This window comes from Grammomys surdaster, unplaced genomic scaffold (genome assembly GCF_004785775.1).
Source record: "Grammomys surdaster isolate TR1022 unplaced genomic scaffold, NIH_TR_1.0 135, whole genome shotgun sequence".
Lineage (NCBI taxonomy): Eukaryota > Metazoa > Chordata > Mammalia > Rodentia > Muridae > Grammomys > Grammomys surdaster.
In genome coordinates, this window is record NW_021604593.1 from 3975498 (window position 1) to 3995949 (window position 20452).

General features: G+C 40.8%; 1 protein-coding gene across 1 annotated transcript; it reads left to right on the top strand.

Moving 5' to 3' along the window:
• Positions 1–5127: 5127 nt before the first annotated feature.
• Positions 5128–20210, top strand: Stard4 (StAR related lipid transfer domain containing 4). The gene is made up of 6 exons (XM_028762813.1): positions 5128–5284; positions 10082–10196; positions 11074–11123; positions 13735–13861; positions 14813–14927; positions 16503–20210. The coding sequence occupies exons 1-6, from the start codon at positions 5247–5249 to the stop codon at positions 16730–16732; spliced, it is 675 nt and encodes a 224-aa protein (XP_028618646.1). The 5' UTR covers positions 5128–5246; the 3' UTR covers positions 16733–20210.
• The last annotated feature ends 242 nt before the right edge of the window (positions 20211–20452 follow it).

Genomic DNA, 20452 nt, shown 5'->3' on the forward strand with positions numbered 1-20452 from the left:
ATGTACACAGGGCAGGGTGCAACATTTGGCATGGCTAACAAGTGGCCACATGGTGCCAATACTGAGGGCAGCTTACATCTTGAGTCCTACACTTTTATCTCTATCTCTCTAATATATCTTCCTAGTATATATTTGGATCAGCCCACTCAAGTTCCTGTTATATGTGAATAAATAATTCCCAGTTAAAATACGATATACCTTCGGGGTATTTTTGTTGTTGTTTTTTTTGTTTTGTGTTTGTTTGTTTGTTTGTTTTTGGCAGAATAGTAGCAGGTACTTAATACGTGTCGAGCTGAATTAAAGTTACGTGTTTTCCTGAGTTCAACTTATCTAAGTAACCTGTCATACTGATTGACTTTGATATATGTGGTTATTTTGATTGATATTATTTTAAAATTACTATTCCTCAATATAAAATGTTTGCTTGTTTAAACAGTTTAGGAAACAAATTTCATTTTAGTCTATTTTTCTTATTTAATTAGAACATGATTGCTTTCTTTCCTCCCTCCTACTCTTATGTCTGACACTCTATTCCTTCCCAAATTCATGGTCTCCTCTACTTTAAACATTATTGTTACATATACATCATATACATATACATACACATACACATCATACACACTTATCATAAAATACAATCTGCCAAGTCAAATCAGTTCAGTTCAGGGTTGCTTGCACGTGTGTTTCAGTGCCAGGCACTTGGGATTGGATAACCAGTTAGAGGGCTCATCCCAAGGCAAGCCTAATTCTCCCTCTCAGCAGTTGTTAACTGTCAGAGAGTGGGTCCCAGTGAGATTCCCCTCATCTACACTGGGATGTCAACTGTCCCTGGAAGTGTTCAGGTCTAGTTTAGGTTGCCATGTTGTTGAGACTTCATGGTTGTAGCTACCCTGTCATAGCTAGAAGGCACAATCTCAAAGCAGTCTTCCTGGTCTTACAGCTCTTACACTTTTTCTACTCTCTCCTCCAGAATGTTCCCTGAGCCTTGGGTGCTGAAGATGTGTTGTGGATGTCAGCAATTGGGTCTGAGCACCCCAATTAGTTGCTTACTGCATTTTGACTAGCGTAGCTTTCTGTCAAGATCTGTTGGGGATGTAGTACATTTACACAATGGAGTACTACTCAGCTGTTAAAATCAATGACTTCATGAAATTCTTAGGTAAATGGATGGAACTAGAAAATATCATTCTGAGTGAGGTAACCTAATCACAAAAGAACACACACAGTATGCACTCACTGATAAGTGGATATTAGCCCAAAAGCTCGCAATACCCAAGATACAATTCACAGACCACATGAAGCTCATGAAGAAGGAAGACCAAAGTGTGGGTGCTTTGGTCCTTCTTAAAAGGAGTAACAAAATACTCATGGGAGCAAATATGGAGACAAAGTGTGGGGCAGAAACTGAAGGAGGGGCTGTCTGGAGACCATTCCACCTGAGTATCCATCCCATGTGCAGTCACCAAAGGTAGACGCTGATGTGGATGTCAGGAAGTACATGCTGACAGGAGCCTGATATAGCTGTCTCCTTAGAGGTCTGCCAGAGCCTGACATATACAGAGGCAGATGCTCACAGCTAACCATTGAACTGAGCATGGGGTTCCCAATGGAGAAGTTAGAGAGAAGACTGAAGGAGCTGAAGGGGTTTTGCGGCCCCATGGGGAGAGCGATACCAACCAACCAGAGCCCCCAGGGTTTAAACCACCAGCCTGGGAGCACATAAGGAGGGACCCATGGCGCCAGCTGTATATGTAAGGGAGGATGGCCTTGTTGGGCGTAGGTGGGAGAGGTCCTTGGTCCTGTGAGGGCTGGATGCCCCAGTGTGGGGGAATTCAAGGGTGGGGAAGTGGGAGTGGGTTGGTGGGGCACATCCTCATAGAAGCAGGAGGGGGGATGGGATAGGGGAGTTCTGAGTGGGGGGGAAATGGAATAACATCTGAAATGTAAATAAAATATCCAATAAAAAATTAATTAAAATTAAGAAAGCGTCTTTGATGAAGGGTGAGATCTGTACTTATCTGTGGCTACAGAATTAAGAATTTAGAATGCAATTAGGAATTATACTGGTTAAGGAAATGGAGGGAACAGGCCTTCCTCTAAGATCTACAGCCGCAATATTTATATGCAGTCAGCTGTTTACAGCAACAGACATGATTTCCCTCCTGCTAATCAGGCCTCAGTCTGATTGCATTACTGTTGGTCATTGTCAAAATGTGAGGGCCAGTACTGCACCTTTGGGGATATTCTGGCATGCTGGTCATTGACCTGGTTCTTAGGCATCATAGCTGGGTAGGTTCATAGAGTTTAAAAAGCAAACTTTCTCAAACTTTCAGGGTACTGGGGATGTTTGTGTCATTTTATTCTATTTCTAGATTTATTGCTTACAGTTGAGAAGAAACTGTTGCTGTATTGTTTCTGCTTGTGAAATCTTTTCCTGCTTTCCTTTAGGCATTTCCTGTACTAATTCAGATGTCTGGTCTTCTCCAGGAAAGATAGCCTTCCATGGAGCTGTTCAAATTTCTTTTATATTTAGATCTAAATGGAAACCTTATTTTCTCATTTTTCAAACTATTTGAAAGGTATATATTCTATCTGTTGCCCTGTATGGTGGACTCCTTTCATACCTGTAAAGACAGTGGTGTGTGGAGAGCTTTTGGGGCTGCTTGGCATGAATCTGACATTGGCCAAGGACAAGGAAATGGGCTTTAGGCAGGAATCTGACTTTGGAGCATGACAAGGAAGTGAGTTCTGGCAGGAATCTAATTTTAGGCTAAAACAGAGAAGTAATTTCAGTCAGGAATCTAAGTCTTAGGCTAGAACAAGGAAGTAGGCTTCAGGCATGAATATGACTGTGGGCTAGGACAGGGAAGTAGGGTTTTATCATCCTGATGAGCCCTTAGAAACAGTGACCTTGAGAGTGATCACGTGAGTGATCACAGGACTTTGTTTATTGCCTTATTTGTTCCTTGATTATATGCATCTATTGTGTTGCTGGTTCCTCAACCTAGAACTGACCTAAATACTTGCATGTAATTAAAATGGTTTAAAAGAAAATTGAGAAAAAAAAATAAACCCACGTCAGCCTTCAGCCTCAGAACTGGCTGGGGTCATGCTGCAATATTGCCTAATCATCTGTTTTCTTTTTAATCCTCACTCCTGAGCTGACTCCTGCGCTGGAGAAGCTGTTGACTGACTGACTGGCTTGGTCAGTGGTGATAGTACATATCTATGTTCAGATATTGTACTGGAATTAAATAAGTTAACACATGGGAAAAAACTTAAAATTGTGCTTTGAGTATAGAAAGATCGTAAATAACAGGACCAGGTACTATCTTCTTTTATCTGAACCCAAGGTCTCGCTTTACTAACATTTCATTTTGATAGAGATAGTGGTTTCCAATGACCCTAACTTCATTCTACCTAAGAAACCACAGGGCAAAAGATGAAGAACAAAGGGGAACAAAATAAAAGTCTCTTGAACCAGAGAGCTCACATGTATGTACATGTGATGTAATGACGTCATGGAGGATTTCCTTCACAGAGAGCATCAAGTGTGCTCTAACATATTCTCCAGGCATCTGAGAGAATGTGTACAGCTGCTGCCGACTGGTGTTTCCTGTCTAAAATTCTAAGAATTTATCGAGGAACATTTTTCATTTTTCCAAACTTATCTGTCTCTCCTGCCAAATCTCCTAGGCCGGGTCTTTCATTTCTTGTTCTGCTGCTGCACATAGGTGTCTGACACAAACAATGAAGCACAGCGTGAGTTTTGTAGCGACCAAAAGCTTTGGTTTTAGAGATCAGATGGTCAAATTCTTCTTCAGCCACTCAGTAGTTAAGGGCTTTAAGATCTACTTGCGGGTTCATGTATCTGTAGAGTGCACCTTTCTTGGGGCCGGCTCAGTGGTTAAGAGCACAGGAGTTGGATTCTCAGCTCACAATGATCTGTAACTCCAGTCCTAGAGGATCTGACACCCTCTTCTGGCCACTTGGCCTCCGCAAGCACTACATGTGTACACACGTAGTACACAGGAAAAACCATACACATAAAAAACAAATATAAAAATAAAAAAAAAATGCTGTCCGAGAAGAAAAAAATAAAAAACGTAAACTTAGGAAGCTGTTATAGATTCAATGCGCTATAAAGCATGAGAATTAGCAAGTGGTGCTTAGTGATTCTTTTAGTGAGGCAAATTTAAATTTGTATGGGGGATTATTTATTCTTACTGCAGATTTATCAAAAATAATGACAGCAGTCCCTCCTCCTCTCGGTTCTCAAGATAATATCTTAGTAAATATAATTTTGAAACAACCCGATTTTCAGAGTTCAGACTTGAAAGTATCACATTAGACCGATAACTTCATAGCTAGGATAAATGTTTCTCTTGTTCGAGTAGACGAAGATCAGAGAACACTGAGGCTGGCTGCCAAACACCTCTCCTCTGCTTTCAAGGATGTTCTCTGAACTTTCTTATCTGAAGACAAGAAAAACCGTTTGGGTAAAGGTCAATTTACACTGCGATGGAACGGTTTAGTTTTACCCTCCAGCACCAGGCTAGACAGCAAGCAGAAGATGGGTCATCCTCAGAAAGGGAGATGTTTCTCACCAGACTTTGCAGCTCGTCTTAGCAGCATCTGATTTGGGATCTTCACAATGGAGACTTTGGGCCCTTCTCCCTCAGCACTATCCCTCATTTGTTATTTCTCCCCGCAGCCTTGCACAAAGGTTTTACAATCAATGGGCCATGGCACACTGTCTCTGATACAAGCCCACAGGCTCACCCGTAGGGAGGGAACTCTGTCTGGCTCCGGCCAGCCCACTTGCACGCGGGATCGGTCCATCCTCGGAGGCCAATCGGCTCCCTTCACGCTGAGGCGCCAGCCAATCCCAGCGAACACACGTTACTCCACCAACATTCCACGGAGGTCCCCCCCAAAGGGTCCGCGTGGGGCGGGGCTGAGGGCGTTGCTCGCCGTGATCTGAGCAGCCTGCTGCTTTCTAATTGGCTGTGGCTGGAAGGCGCCCCGCGCCCATTGGCTGCTGCCAGCCGTGCTGGGCGGTCCGGAAAACAGCTTGCTGAAACGCGCGGGGTTGCTGGAGCTGTGAGCGACCTTTTTCTGGAGTCGGAGACTGCCTGCCATCCTCCGGTACCGGACAGGAAGGAGAAGAGTCGACCGAGCGAGGTCGAGCGGGGCCGAGCGAGGCTGAGCGTTTCCTGGAGCTGTCCCCTGCAGAGGGGAGAGAGATGGCTGACCCTGAGAGCCGGTGGTCACAGAGTGGCAGGTGAGACCGGAGCCGGACTGGAGCTGCCGCCGTTCAAGGGCCGTGAGCCCAGCAGGCCTCAGTTTCCTCATCTGTTAAATGGTAACAGTAGTCGCGGTCCCCGGGCTGTGGGGAAAGTCCCTAGGAGCATGCTCCACGGAAACTCTGCAAGGGACAACTCCTCTCATGAAGCTTCCACGGGGACAGGGTCCTCAAGAAACACTCCCTCAGTCCTCAGTAGCTTGCAAATCCATGGTTTAACACAGGCAAGCTACTGCTGCGGATTTCCTTCGTTTCCGCTTAGGGGAGATTATTTGAGGTTTGGGGATTCCGGAGCTAGGAAAGCAGTTAAATACACTGTAGAGGCTAGGCTTGGGCGAGTCTCTGGATCAGCTTTCAGAGTTTGTTTTTCAAGATTGTCCTGTAAACTCAGATCAAAGAGCTTGCTTTGGAATTTCTGTTCTCTTGTTTATTTGCCTTTGGGATCTTGAGCAAATAACTTTTCCATTGCAGTATCTCCTTTCTGTAAAGTATCGATACAGGATGAACTCTTAAGGCTGTCATGAAACTCAAATGAAACAACACCAGAAAGACTAAAATTACCTGAAAGACTAAGCACATAGTATGACATCACTACTTTAAAAACCATTTTAAAAGAGTGAAGGGCATTTAAGACTCATACACTACATTCCAAGTTCAGGTTATGGTATAATTAGGGTGTAAATATTGTGTTATGCATTGTAAAGAATGTTAACCTTGTCATGCTGTGCATCGAGGTGAGACCATTTAAAAGAGGGCCATTTTACTCTTCACAGAAGTGTGTGCTCACTAAACCGAGCAAGAGCCAGTCTCAAAAATGGAAAGCTACTGCTCTTGACTTGACTTAGAAAAGTTAATTACTGGCTCAAGATAGGTTGGAGATTTAGCGTTTGTTAACATTTTTATGTTACAGTGTATAATTTAATAAGGCCTTAGTTTGCTATCTTGTCTGTGGCTTGTTAAATTGGCACGATTCACATAAAAGCTATATTAATTGAATACTGGAAGGTTAAAAGTTCTGATACAGAGAACCTCTAATAAAGTGTGCTAAACTACAAACGAACAAATAGCTTGTGGGGATTCTATAAGTATTTTCTTTTCAATTTTGTGTATGTGTGTGAGTGTAGGTATACACATGACAGAGCTCGTGTGCTGCATGTGGATGTCAGAGAACAAGGGGGTCACTTTGGGGAATCAAACTTAGGCACTTTTAATCACTGAACTGTTTCCAGGGTCCTAAAATGTCTTGCGTTTAAAAGGAAACTTATTGCCATTTCATTGTGGTGTGTAATTGAGAATAACTGGAATTGTTAGTCAGGATTTTGTTGCTAATACACAGCATCAAGAAAATCTTTCCAAGCCCCAGTAGTTTCCATTCAAGAAAATGTGGACACAGGAAAACATCAACATAAGGTTAGCTTCAAAAACTGTGTAAAACAGAAAATAATTAACTCTTGGCCTGAGGATTAACAAGATTAATGACCTTTAGTATGGAGGGCTTAGAGTTTGTGTAATTAGGCAGTGCCTCTTATCTCTGTTATAGTTGGAGAAGTTCTTGATAGAAGATCAAGAAAGGAAAGGATTGAGTTAATGAGAGGAAATCCAGTGTGATATGTAAAACCATTCCACGGTTGAAAATTGCAGGAGGGTGAACTGTGTGCTTGGCTTCCAGTTGATCCAAGCACCTGCTTCTGTCAAGAGAGGCCTGAAACCTGGCCAACTGCAGTCCTGTCTTCCTTCACTCTAGACTGTGTTTTGAGAGGGGCTCCAACAAACACATTGCAGCTTACACCATTACCACTATTAGCCTGGACTTCCATGCAGGAATTCACCGCTGAGTGAAACACTTCAAGGATTAAAAGAGAACTTTTGATGTTATTTTTACTTCAATCTCTGTTCGCTTCCTTCTTCAGCATGCTTAAGGAGGCTGCTAATCAGAGTTTCTAAGTTTTACGTTTATACTTGTCTTTTGGAGATTTATTTGAGGGATGGAATAAGTCAAGTCTGAGAGCAAAAACTGGATCTTATTTATTTCCACTGTTTAAATTGAATGTATGCTAGATACTGGTGAACAGTAGCTTCCCCTGGAGAAGCTGTTCATCCATATGGTAATTTTGTTGTTGTTGTTGCTTGTCAGTTCAAAAATGATTGGCATAAGTAGCAATGCATATTTTATTCATTAATTTTCTATAGCATACTAGTCAGAAGAGCACAACCCTGAGTAGCAATATTTTATGCCCCCAAAGACTCTACAGCTAAATGGTAGAGTGTAAGAGATTAGTTACAGTGTGGACTGTAAGAAAACGCCGGAGGGGAGCTAACCAAGATTCTAGGGCAGCCCCTCAACAAAACACAGAGATGAGACAGTCAAGCTCAGCTGCATGAAAGCGGCGTCAAAGGCTTGGAAGTGCGTTGGTGAGCACATGGCAATGATTACCAAGACAAACGTCTCCAAGTTCCAGATTCTTACCTTTATAGGCAGCTTGTATTGCTTATATTCCTCTCCTGGCTTTGTACAAGCTAATGCTTGGTTATGATAATAGTGGCTTCCCAATCTATTTGATTCCTATCAAATAATTTTGAGAAAAAAGAATAAGAGTCCTCATCTGCCGTCCACAGGAAGCTAGCAGGAGACCTTTGGGTTTATAGACTGTGGCTTAATCACAATGATCCCACTACTGGGTAAGTGTCTTTTATAAGCTCTCCAAGACTTTGCACTTGTTTATAGCCCAGCCTTGAAAGAGGCCATTGTACTGGCTGTCAGGTTGGCTCCTGAGTGGCTTCGTGTATTCTTGACTGGTGTTTGGCATGAGCTCACCCACTTTCTGTTGATGGGTGGGATCTGTACTTCTACAGTTTACATCACTTTTTATGGATCTCAGGTTTTAGGGTATTAAGTTTTTCATGTATGCTTTCTCATCTTTCTACTCAATGTTAGTGTTTGAGGTTTCTGTACTCCACATTGTGATATTTAAATATTGGCTACAGCTTTGATTTATTCCTGTAACCTTTAGGTTTTAGATCAGTATGTTTCAGCTCTGGTTGGAAGTCAGAGTTGTTAATGAAGCTTCCTGGTTTTGTTCTTTTAGTGATTCAGTGGTTGTATAGTGGGCAGCTTTCCTGTTAACCTTATACAGGTAGAAAGAGTAGGGAGGGACACAGTAGGAATTATGCTAAGAAAATGGAATCAGCATCAAAAGATGGTAAAAGATTGTTGGATACTGATTCTTGGGTGTGGGAAAAAAAAGCCCTTTCAGCAGTGATATGAAGCCTATTGTGTGCCGCATGGTGTTCTAGGTGAGTGTTAGTGGAGCATATGACAAAACCCACAACGCTGGTATTAAAATCCTACTGCACGTCACATAGTGTTGTAGGTGTCACATAGTGTTCTAGGTGAGTTTTAGAGGAGCGTATGATGAAGATGCTTTCCTACTAGTGAGGCAAGGTGGTAAAGAGTAGACTCATGTGCGAGCACATAAATCAGCTTCAGACACTGCTAAGCATGGTGCGGAATGAAAGATTTAAGTTACTTGAGAAGTCTGGGGCAGGGGCAGGCGCTTCAACTGCAGTTGGCGTTGTACTTTGTTAGTTCACACTAAGATTTGGAATCCAGCAGTCTAGGCAGAGAAGTCCCAAGTCCAAAGGTCAAAAGTCTTGACAAGCTTGGCCTGAGGATCACAAAGCCCTAGGAAATGGAACCCTAGGCAGTGGGGGACGGTGATACGAGTAGAAATCTCTGGTGATCATTCAGGGTGATTCCCAGCCTTTTGGTTTGAGAATCTGGGCTCACTTGTCATTTTAATAATAAATTGCTAAGAAAATGCTGGACACATAGAGAGGTGGCATCAGATCAAAGTAGGCCTCTGGATGTGGACTTCGGAAGTGCTTGTCGAGCTGAGAATGAGAGGACCTCTTGAGCACAACAGCCTATAGATGAGAGAGCCACCTTCCCGCTCTCCTGCCGTTTGTCTCGTCTTTATGATTTTATATGAATGATTCTATGTAACAGCCCAAGCTGCTCCACATTGGGGGGGCCACTTTGTAACGGCCTGTTCTGCTGCGGTCCGCGGGTCAGGGTTTAGCAAGAGAGAGAGTGGGGACAGAGGGACGAGAGACGCGAAGAATGGAGACGAGACAGAGTCTACTCTGGAGATGAGACAGAGTCTGCTGAGTCTGCTCTGGAGAGAAAGTCTGCTGCTGGAGATGGAGTCTGAGTCTGTCTGCTCTGTCTAGTCTGTCTGCCTGAGTCTGTCTGAGTCTGTCTCAGTCTAGTCTCTCTGTCTAGTCTAGTCTGTATGCTCTGAGTCTATCTGCTCTGAGTTGGTCTGTCTAGTCTGAGTCTGTCTGGAGACGAAGTCTGTCTGCTCTGACGAGTCTGTCTGCTCTCACTCTGACTGCCTCTGACTGCTCCTTTTATATCTCTGCTGAATCTCTCAAGTGCTGGGATTAAAGGCGTGTGCTACCACTGCCTGGCCTTGACTGAAAGGATCAAGATAATTATCAGAGTGTGCTCAGCTGTTGTAGGCTGTTGAAAACAAGTCTCTTGTCAGGGTACATGGCTCAAGATGGCTGCAACAATTCTAATATGCTAAGAATGAGTTATTCTTCCCAAGGCTTCAGGAGAAGCCTCTTCCCAGCTCCCACACTCAGAGTTTCTGATTCGTTCATTGGGAGTTGGGTCCACACTCAGCCGTCTTTTATAGCTCTCCGAGGAGAATTATTCTGAAAGATTTGACTTACTCCAGTGTTTGCTGACGCTAATCTTGGTTTCTATGACAGGAAGATCAAAATGGAAGGACCGTCTGATGTTGCCTCTATTTCAACTAAACTTCAGAACACTCTGATCCAGTATCACAGCATTGAAGACGATCACTGGCGAGTTGCCAAGAAAGTGGTGCGTAGTTGCTGTTTGGGTATTTAATGTATGGCCAAAGAATTGTCTGATGACTTCTAAAATATTAGGAAAAATATGTGTGATAAATAACGTGCTGAATGGATATACAGTTGATTGTTCAGCAAATGGGATGATGGGTCGTCTTACAAAGAAGTGGACCGGTAGCTCTTTGTTTGTTAGTCTTGATAATAGGTCCATGGCAACGAGAGCAATGGAGAGGTCTCCAGGTCAACAAAGAAAGTCTCACCGTCAGTTTAACCAAGGATGGTCATTGAAAGTTTGCACCGATGTCAGACATGAGGAGCGAGTGAGTGGGCAGTTAGTGTTCTCTTTACCATGTGATTTGGCCAGACTGCCACATGGCTGAGTGTTAGAGCCAAGCCTAGAATCAGGGCTATTCTCTAGTTCTCTAGGTTATATTTAAGAGTCAGATGCGAAATGACTGGGGGAAAGTGTAGGAACTAATTGAATATAACGTAGTCACAATAAGTGTGAATTATTTTAAAAATGCGCGAACAGTTTCAGAATGAAATATTTAATGTTCCTAATATCATAGACTGAATGTATCAGTAATAGTAAATAGCTAAGACCGGAATGAAACTTATAATAACTGCCATTAATATAGTACTACCATTGAATTTTAAAGTCATTGAATCTCTAAGCTACTGACAAATCTGTAAGGTGCAAGATGTAACTACAGTATGATACAGAAGAAATTCAAATGCAGATATCTTTGTGACACGAGTAACTACTATCTCTGAAAATTGGCTTACGTTGCTTTTTAATGCAAAGTTAAGCATTCTGAACTACAGACTTACTTTTGAGTATGAAGGTCCACCCGTGTGATTATCACCGTGTACTGTCTTTGTTTTTCTAGAAAGATGTAACAGTTTGGAGGAAGCCCTCAGAAGAGTTTAATGGGTATCTGTAAGTAAATGCTCAGTTTTCTAATGCATACACGGTAGTGCATGATCAGTGTAAAATTCAGCTTTCATTTTTATGGTTTTAAGCTTCCTGAGAAGCAAGTTGACCATATGAATTCAGGGCCTTAAGAATGGCCAAATACTTGTAGATTGAGTTGGACATAAATAAAGCAGTAGGCAGATACACATCTGAATTTCTTAGCATTATATACATAACCCTTGTAATATTCTACATTGGTAAGTGTTTAGTACTTTTAAAATATGATTCTTTTGAGACAGGGTGGCCTTGAACTCACTATTGTATTGCGTTCTCATGGTCATGGCATGCTTCCTACTCAGTTTCCTGTGTGCATGAATTCCTATGCCCAGATAACATTCTGTTATAAAAATTCTCCTTGAAGATCCCATCAATAAGATAATAGTGATTTATATATTTGATGGCATTATTATGAATATTAAAAACTAGGCATCTTGATACTAAACTTTGAAAGCATTTGTAGTTGGTAGAGTATTGGTAGCCTTTAAATATTATGTTTTAAAAGACTACCTAATAATGAAAGAAAATGTTCATACTATAATACAAATCAAGAGATGAATACTCAGCACAAACATAGGCTTATTTGAAATATATATTTATATTAAAATGTTTTTACCTAAGACAAAATTCATCTCTAAATAGTAGTATTTTGAATAACGTTTGTTCTTCCTTCTCTAATAGTTGAAGATGAATTATGCCTATAGTCAAGAAAAGTATGTTGATTTTTTTTTTAAGCCAGCATGGACAGTTGCCATCTGGAATTAAGTAGAATGTTCAATACTTAAGACTCAGCCCTTTTTAAAAATGAATCTGCTGACCCCACTTCATATATGCAAAATGTTCTGAAGTGCTATACCAAAGATACTATTTCCGGAAAGATGAGTTGTACGCTATTTTTGATGTGGACAGGCAGATTGGGGTTGAACCAAGCATTGTAAGCCGCATAGGAAGTAAGCCTTTCCATCTGTAGCTCCCAGCGGGACTGACAAGCATGGGAAGTGCTGAGGGGACGCCAGTTCAGAGGCTTGAGAAGTGCTGAGGGGACTCCCGTGCAGAGGCTTGAGAAGGTTCCTGGGAGTGCATAGTTTGCTTGAGACTCGAAGAATGGGGGTTTCTTTAAGAACTGAAGGCAAAAGAATTGTCTCTGCTGCTTAAACATGGGTGAGAAGTTTATGTAGGGAGAAGTTGTACCTATGTAGCTCGAGCATCAAGCCTGGGATGTGGAACCAGGCTTTTGAATGGTGCCTCAATTCTATACAAAGAAATGCAGTATCGCATACCCTCTGACCTAGTTCTGTCCTCTGTCGCCTGGTTCTCACAAGGTCTTGAATTTACTGGAGTAATATTGAGAAAGACGGAAGTGATGCATGGGAATTTAAGAAGGGGCTTTATCTGGTTTGCTAATAGCTTCTTGCAGTTCCTCTGGGTTGTATACAGATTTGTGATAGTTTGCAGCTTCTTAGGGAGAGTCCTGTGGCCATTCTTCAGCTCATATCCAGAGACCATTTAAGTTAACTATGTGACAGTTTCAGGAGTGAATGAAGTAGGATCTTGTTAGTGCATATTTAATTACAGTGAAGCCGGGTCTGTTTATTAATGTTTTGGATTATCCTAAATGTGCTTTGTTCGTCTTCTGTTGGATTATCATTTTCATTGATTTTAAAGAAATTACTCATATATTACCTGTATAATTACTGGATGTGCGTTTATATATATTATACATATCCTTTTCAAATCTACGTCTAAAAAGTTCTTAAAAGCCAGTGTAGTCATGTGTGGGTGTAGTTTCTAACATTACAAGAAGACAGAGTCTCACAGCAAACTCTTGGATCCTCCCTAGGTCTTACAGTCTTTCCTCCCTTTCTGTCACGTCCCTTGAGCCTTAGGCTTAGGGGTTGTTTTGAGATATATTTCTAAACATGAGCTGAACATGGATAACTGCATGCCAGAGTGGGAGCGGGCGGAGCCCAGGAGGCCTTAACGCTGCACAAAGAACTGTAGGTAACTAAGGACTGCTGAGTGGGAGAAGTAGTCTCCCCCGGTGAACAGCATATCAGTTGTTATCCAGTACCAAATGGTGAGCCCTGAAAAACATTCATACAAGTAATATACAGGCCGAGCAGGTTATCGTTAGGAATACATGTGCATATACATGTATGCATATAACAACAATTAATGAAGTTGAAAGAGAGAAGTGAGCTCTGTATGAGAAGGCTTAGCAGGAGAAAGGGGAAAAAGGGAAAATGTATATGTACTAATGTCTGAGTAACTAAGCAGAGGGCGGTATTGAATGGAAATTGTGGAATGTCCTGTAGACTGTTTGGGGCTATATTATAATGTGAAGGGACATCACTGTGCCTATGATGACATTAGCATAACTTTTAGTTTTCCAATTTTATTGAGGACAAAGAACATAATTTGACAAAAATAATTGGTAGAATTTTTATCTATTAGACAAGTTGTTAGGATTGTTTTTACTTAATAAAAACCTCCATTGACTTTTATGCCCCTTTATAGTGTTAGCTCTGTGCTGAAATGTTCATTTGGATAGCCTTTCTTTTGGTTCCTTGTCTTCTAGGTATAAAGCTCAAGGAGTTATGGATGACGTGGTCAATAATGTAATAGATCACATACGCCCAGGGCCCTGGCGCTTGGACTGGGACCGGTTAATGACTTCACTGGATATTTTGGAGCATTTTGAGGAGGTATCTGTTTAGTGACATTACTACAGAGGATGTGTGGGCATGCATGCATGTGTGGGTGCATGTGTGAGTCCATGCATGGCAGAAAGACAGAGATAGAGACAGCACAAATGTGAGTATCAACATTTGTATATGCTTACATTCAATACATTAAGGAAAGTAGTCATAGCAACGATACCACGGGAGAGTCCTGTGCTTCCTTCCAAAAGTTGAGTTTCCCCATTCTATGTAGTTAGTTATTTATTCACTTATTTTTTTTTGAGATAAATTCTCACTGTATAGTCTTAAACTTGCTATGGCCTAAAACTTGCAATGTAGACGGAGCTAGCCTTAAACTCAGATCTACCTTCCGTAGACGGAGCTAGCCTTAAACTCAGATCTACCTTCCCCTACTTCTTGAGTGCTGAAATTAAAATTGAGTTTCCTAATTTTAATGAGTGTTAATACTGAGGGTTTTTTTCCCACTACACCTCTACCTTCGTTGATAATCAAAATCTTAAGCATCTTTAATTGTAAAATTTAAGGATCTAGAATCTTAAAGACAGAAAAATGTCACTCCTGTGTTAAGGTTTCCAGTTTAAATGTAGACTTCCAGTTATATTAAATTAAAATCAAAGATCAGAGGTAAAACATGTTGCCTAGACAGCTGTCTAGCTTGTAACCCTTCATTGTATGTATACAATAGGTTCATCTAATTGGCTACTTTAATTGAATTGGCCATTTCTAGTTAAATGGAGATTTAGATACTGAATATGTCTCTGGAGGTTTATATATCATTGTCATGTTCATTCAGTATCATTGACATTTAGGAAAGAGATTATGCCTTCCAGAACCACTGTAGGAATCCCATTCTGATGAGAGAAGATCAAGAGTGTCAGGTTTTACTAGACATTGATCTTGGAATGCGACTCTGTTTCTAATGGTGACCCAGTCTTACCTTTTGTCTTTTTCTAGAATTGTTGTGTGATGCGTTACACCACTGCTGGGCAGCTTTTAAATATTATTTCCCCAAGAGAATTTGTTGATTTCTCCTATACTGTGGGCTATGAAGAAGGACTTTTATCCTGCGGTAATAACCTAAAACTCTTCTTTCTTTAAGTCTACTTCAGATACTTAAAGATTTACCCTGGGTCTTTCTGTATAATACATATTTTTTAAAAGATTGATTTATTTTATGTATATGACTATAGTGTCTTAAGACACACCAGATCCCATTACAGATGGTTGTGAGCCACCATGTGGTTGCTGGGAATTGAACTCAGGACCTCTGGAAAAGCAGTCAGTGCTCTTAACTTCTGAGCCATCTCTCCAGCACCAAGATGTATTTTTTAAACCCTCAATTATTGCTAGTTTTGTTTGTTTATTTTGTGGGTTGGTTGGTTTTTATTTTTAATTCTAAACTCTAGCATTAAATGATAATATTAAAGTAAATTGTAGTATAAGAATTTGGAACCTTGAAGTGTTTCTATGGGAATGTTTTGTTTGGGGCCTTTTTTGAGAAAAACTTTACCATTTAATTGAGAAGATATGTTGTTTCATATTATTATCATGGGGACTTTCTTATTTTTGTATTAGTTACATTTGATCTCTGATAAGTTCACATGTATTATCCTCGCCTGCCCTGGCCTTCCCTTATATGGCGCTTTCTCACATTCATATCTCTGTTTTGTTCTGTGATCCACTGAGTTTAATAACCAGGGCCATCTATGTGACCGAAATTTAGCCTGGTGGGCTCACGAGTGAAAATGGCTCCTTCCCTCCCAGAATGTATCAGTGTTCAATGCTAAGGGGTAGGGTCCTATGAGCCTGTCTTCCCTCAGGTGTTGACAGGATGAGCCTTGTGTGGGCCCAGTGAAGATGACTACAGTTGTGAGTTCAAGACTATTGTAGTTGTACTGAGCTTAGAGGATGGCATTTTGCACCCCTACCCCTGAGACCCTGCTACTGGAATATTCCCTGGGCCTTCCAGGTAAAAATGTCTTGTTTAAGGATGAGCCCTCAACTATGTTTGTTAAATTTTTATTCCCAGTTGCATAATATTTCATCCATAGCAGACACATGACTGATTCTGAGAAAGACATCCAATGACTGATATTTCATTCTAGGCCTTCAAAACAGTTTCTTGGTATATGTACACACACACACACACTTACACACTTGATATTTTAAAGAAAAAAATTTCTTCTTTGAATTGTGTTGTCTTTCTCTAAAAATATTGCTACTAGAAGCCTCCTATTTTTAAAGTATGTAGATAAATTAATACTTAGTTATGTGTAGTGCACACTTGAGTTGTTTATCTCACTGGTGAGTACTAAAGTTGGGGCTGGCAGTGCCTGTGTGGGAAGTGGTTATGGTGCTATGCATCTTGTTCTTGTCACTCTGTGACTTGGATGATACTGTGTCATCTATTCTGAAGGGATTAGAATTTTCCCTATTACTTATCTTCCAATTCTGTGCCAGAATTCTCTTTGGTAATTATCTTCCTCATTTTGCTGTGCTCAAAACTCCTGGGGATTAATTTTCATTAGTATGGATAGGAAGAAAACTATTTAAACAAGAAATCTAATAATATTTTTTAAATGAGAGTTTGGGGGAAAATACCAGTTATTGCTGTTAATGATGCTATTTTAAAACTGTCTTGTAGGGGTAAGTGTTGAATGGAGTGAGACGAGACCAGAGTTTGTCCGTGGCTATAACCATCCCTGCGGCTGGTTCTGTGTTCCACTCAAAGACAATCCCAACCAGAGTCTTCTGACAGGCTATATTCAGACAGACCTGCGTGGCATGATCCCTCAGTCTGCAGTAGACACAGCAATGGCAAGCACATTGGCCAACTTCTACAGTGATTTGCGAAGAGCTTTACAAAAGGCATAATGTGTCCAACTCATAGTGCTTTGGTTTGCTGACTCTGCTCTTGCCCTCAGCTACATGACCTGTAGAAGGCATCAGTTCCTGCCTGCTGCGGCAGCCTATGGAAACTTTGGAGGTGTTATAGGGGCCAGAGTACAATCTTATTTTCTATTAAAAGTAAATAGCTATGTAAATAGGGCATTTAGAATTTCTTAAAAGTTTTATTTGCACCTTGTTTGGTTGTGAAAGTGTGTCTGTGAATGGAAAGGATGAAATGCCAAGATTTAGGTACAGGCTAAGTGTAGTCTGTTCACACGGGTCAAATAGTACCTTGGGAGGAAGCTTTTGGCTGCTTAAAAATTACAAAGTGTGCAAACTCAATGCTATTCATATTATTTTGGAGCTTTTTGGACATTTTGTAGAATTGCAATGGTTCCTGATGTAAATGTTCATTTCTCTTGCTGTGCTCTGTGAGTTTGCCAATAGCTTGGACAAAAGGGAAAAGTCCTCCTTAGTCTGTAAAGATGAAGGCCACTATGCATTGACTTGTGCAATGTTAAACATTAGAAAGACCACAGGTGACAAGAATGGCCATTCTTGTAACCATAGGTACAAGTCAATAGCATTTTGTTTTGATACCTAGGTAATGTTCTTCTGCAAAGTTTGTAAAACTTTGTAAAGACACAGACTTGTGTCCTTATGTGCATTTGTTCTGGGAGTGACTGGAAATAGCCAGGTATGCACTGGTGACATCACACTGAGCAGTAGCTGTCACTGGAGAAACCACCTAGTGCTGTCCCTGTCACCAGCAAACAGTCAGTACTAAAAAGTCAGATTCAATGACTGTTCTATACATACTTCAACTTGAAGCTACAAAGTGCATGCTAAAAAATTCACAGTGTTGATGTAATCTGAAATCATAGCAGAAGCATCACTAGATCAGCTAGGTGTTTAGATGTCCTGGTATGACCAGAATGAAGTGTGAATGGAGCTGTCTTATGTGAACATTCCTTCATGGCTAGGACATTCCAAATCATTCTTTGACTTTTGAATATCAACCTAGTTTATTTGTAAAATGGACATCTGCGGTGACTCAGTGTCCACACCGTTCTGTGTTTGTGTGAATATGCAACACTGAGTTCCGTATGTGTTACTACTTGTGCTACTCACTGGCCTTCCTTCTCATCAGCTTAGCCCTCCGGACCTCCCACTGCAAGTAAAACAACCCTCGTGGAAATGTTTTCATTGCCATTGTGAGTTTCACTGTGGGTTCAGAAGTTACATGTGAGCTGTCTGAAACTTACGTTCATTAATGTAGAGTTCGCGTAATCTACAGTTTACCTGTGGTAAAAATTTGAGTGTTCTTAAAAAAATATTTTGAAGAGTTGTGCAGCCATCACCGCTATGCAGTTTAGAACGTTTCTGTCGCCCCCCCAAAGATCCCTTTTTTCCTGTGTACACTGTGTATAGTCATCTAACCAGCATTTATCCCAGTTGCCAGTCAGTATAGCGAGTGGATAAGAAAGATGACATCAGAGCTTGCTGGGTTTTACTTCTGAGAGTAGAGGTGTGTGTGTGCATTTGCGTGTGGGTGTGAATTTAAGCTCAGGAACATTTATATGTTTTAAGTGTGTTATCTTGAGTATTATAAAAATGAGTGAAATGAGGATGATACTTGGGATAGTTGGATCTGCTGCTTCTGGAGCAGTCCTATTACAGGAAAATAATACAAGCCATATATGTAACTTAAGTATCCTAGCAGATACTTAATATAAGTATCTAAGTATATAAGTATCCTAGCAGAGGCTGCAGAGATGTCAGTACTGAAAGACCATTTGCTGCTCTTGCAGAAGCACCCACGGGGTAGGGGTTGGGGCTTATAGCTGTCCATAGCTCCAGTTCTGGAGGATCTTGCACCCTCTGGCCTCTGCAGACACAAGGCATGTACATAGTGCATACATGCACACATACATAGAAAAAATATGCAGCTGAAACTCATTGTAGCAATGTTTTCTTTAACTCTATATCCAAAGTATTTCAGTACACAGCTGATGTAAAAGGTATTGAGATACCTCACAGTGTCTGTTAACTCTTTGAACAGGGTGGGTATTTTACCACTGTGGACTCAGCATACTTCAAGCACTCATTTTCCACACGAGGCCTGCAGCTGTTACAATGAGTCACACAAGCCTACACAGTTCCTTTCAGTTACCTTGCTGTAAGACGAAGTGGACACCTCACGAATTGCTTCCTTCAACAGAACCTTTTATAGCTGAGCACTTTCAGTTCCTGCTGCAGAAGATGTCTACTTTAGAAATGTACATACAAAAATTACTGGTTCCCAGCAAATTAAAAATTATTGCCTCAAAATTATTTTCACTAAAAGTAATTTTTGATAGGACAGTGAAGGAAAAGTATAACCTATCACATTCCTGTGTGGCTGAGCATTTCCTGTAGCTTACAGTTTGCTAAGGAAATGTATGTCACACTCTGGAAATACGTACCATAGTGTTCTGTTCAGGAGACACTGCTCTTTTAAGATGAAATTAGTTTCATATAAGTGGCATTTTGGTAGGAAATACTGGTTTTTGTTTAAAGAAAAAAGTCTTGATTACTCTTCAATGATTAAAGCAATACTCAGCAAAAATAGTAGTAGTATTCTTAGTCTTCTGTGCTATAAACCCCTGGGGTATTATAAACATCAGGATTTCTTTCCTGTTCCATGCACACAATGGGTGTATTTGAAACGGGGTTTCCAAGTGTAAAACTATGTCCTAGTTAACAGAATGTTTCCTCTTCATCTACCTGTCTTTTCTACTTGAGGATCATTTGACTAGTATTTAGTGAACTAAGCTAATGTCTCAAGGTAAGACTGTAGCTTTATCTGGAGAAGCAGAGGAAACATGCCAGCCTTTGTCCCTCGTCTCGAACTGTTGGGTCTGAGAAATCCCCTTTGCTGTGAATGGCAGCTTTGTGTGTGTGTGAAAGCACAGTAGCCTCTTGAGGACCAGATGCTAAGCTCAATGGCTGTTGTAGCTTTCTGAACCCAAAAGAGAAGCTACCAGAACCAGAGAAGCTCATGGAAATCTGGATTTGATAAGGACTCCTTTAAAACTTACATGGATCCTTGACCAGGCCCTTCCACCCTTCCTTCTTTTCCTGTGGTACCGAGGCCTAGTGCATGCTGGGACTGAGCTACACTTCTGGCCTCACGGTGAGCACACTATAGGGTGGTGAAATCTGACCATAGAAGAAGCCTGAGCTCCTTCTACAGTGCGGGACTGGAATTACAGTTTCATTGTCATTTCCAGGGATTCTACAAGTACTGCTGTGTCCTAAAATTCATCAAATGACGATTATATTATACTAAGATCATTTTGAGGAAGTCTATCATTTTATGAATCTGTATATGGAATTAGAATAAAGGACTGCTGATATAAATGAGATGTATATTTTTTAAATTACAGTCGAGTATCTGAATAAAGATTTCTAGACAATCTTGTCACTGGTCATTGATCTTGTTTATGTATGTTAACTTTAACCTTAAGTACTAACCAAATGCTTATTTATCTAAATTTAGAGAATATCATTTAACTACTTGAGCTGTTTAAAAAGTATAAATCTGGAAAATAAAGTTAACACATGCTACTCTGCCAATGTTTCATATAATATTAGCAACAATACTACTAAATCTTTATTTGCAACCTTACATTGCAATAATAACATACTCAAGGAAATTAACTG

What these genes read in the sequence shown, in the direction of transcription:
- Stard4 (XM_028762813.1), top strand. Translation starts at nt 5,247, where the DNA reads ATGGCTGACCCTGAGAGCCGGTGGTCACAGAGTGGCAG. An exon ending in CGGTGGTCACAGAGTGGCAG is followed by an intron (nt 5,285 to 10,081) that starts GTGAGACCGGAG and finishes TTTCTATGACAG; the next exon opens with GAAGATCAAAATGGAAGGAC. An exon ending in GAAGAGTTTAATGGGTATCT is followed by an intron (nt 11,124 to 13,734) that starts GTAAGTAAATGC and finishes CTTGTCTTCTAG; the next exon opens with GTATAAAGCTCAAGGAGTTA.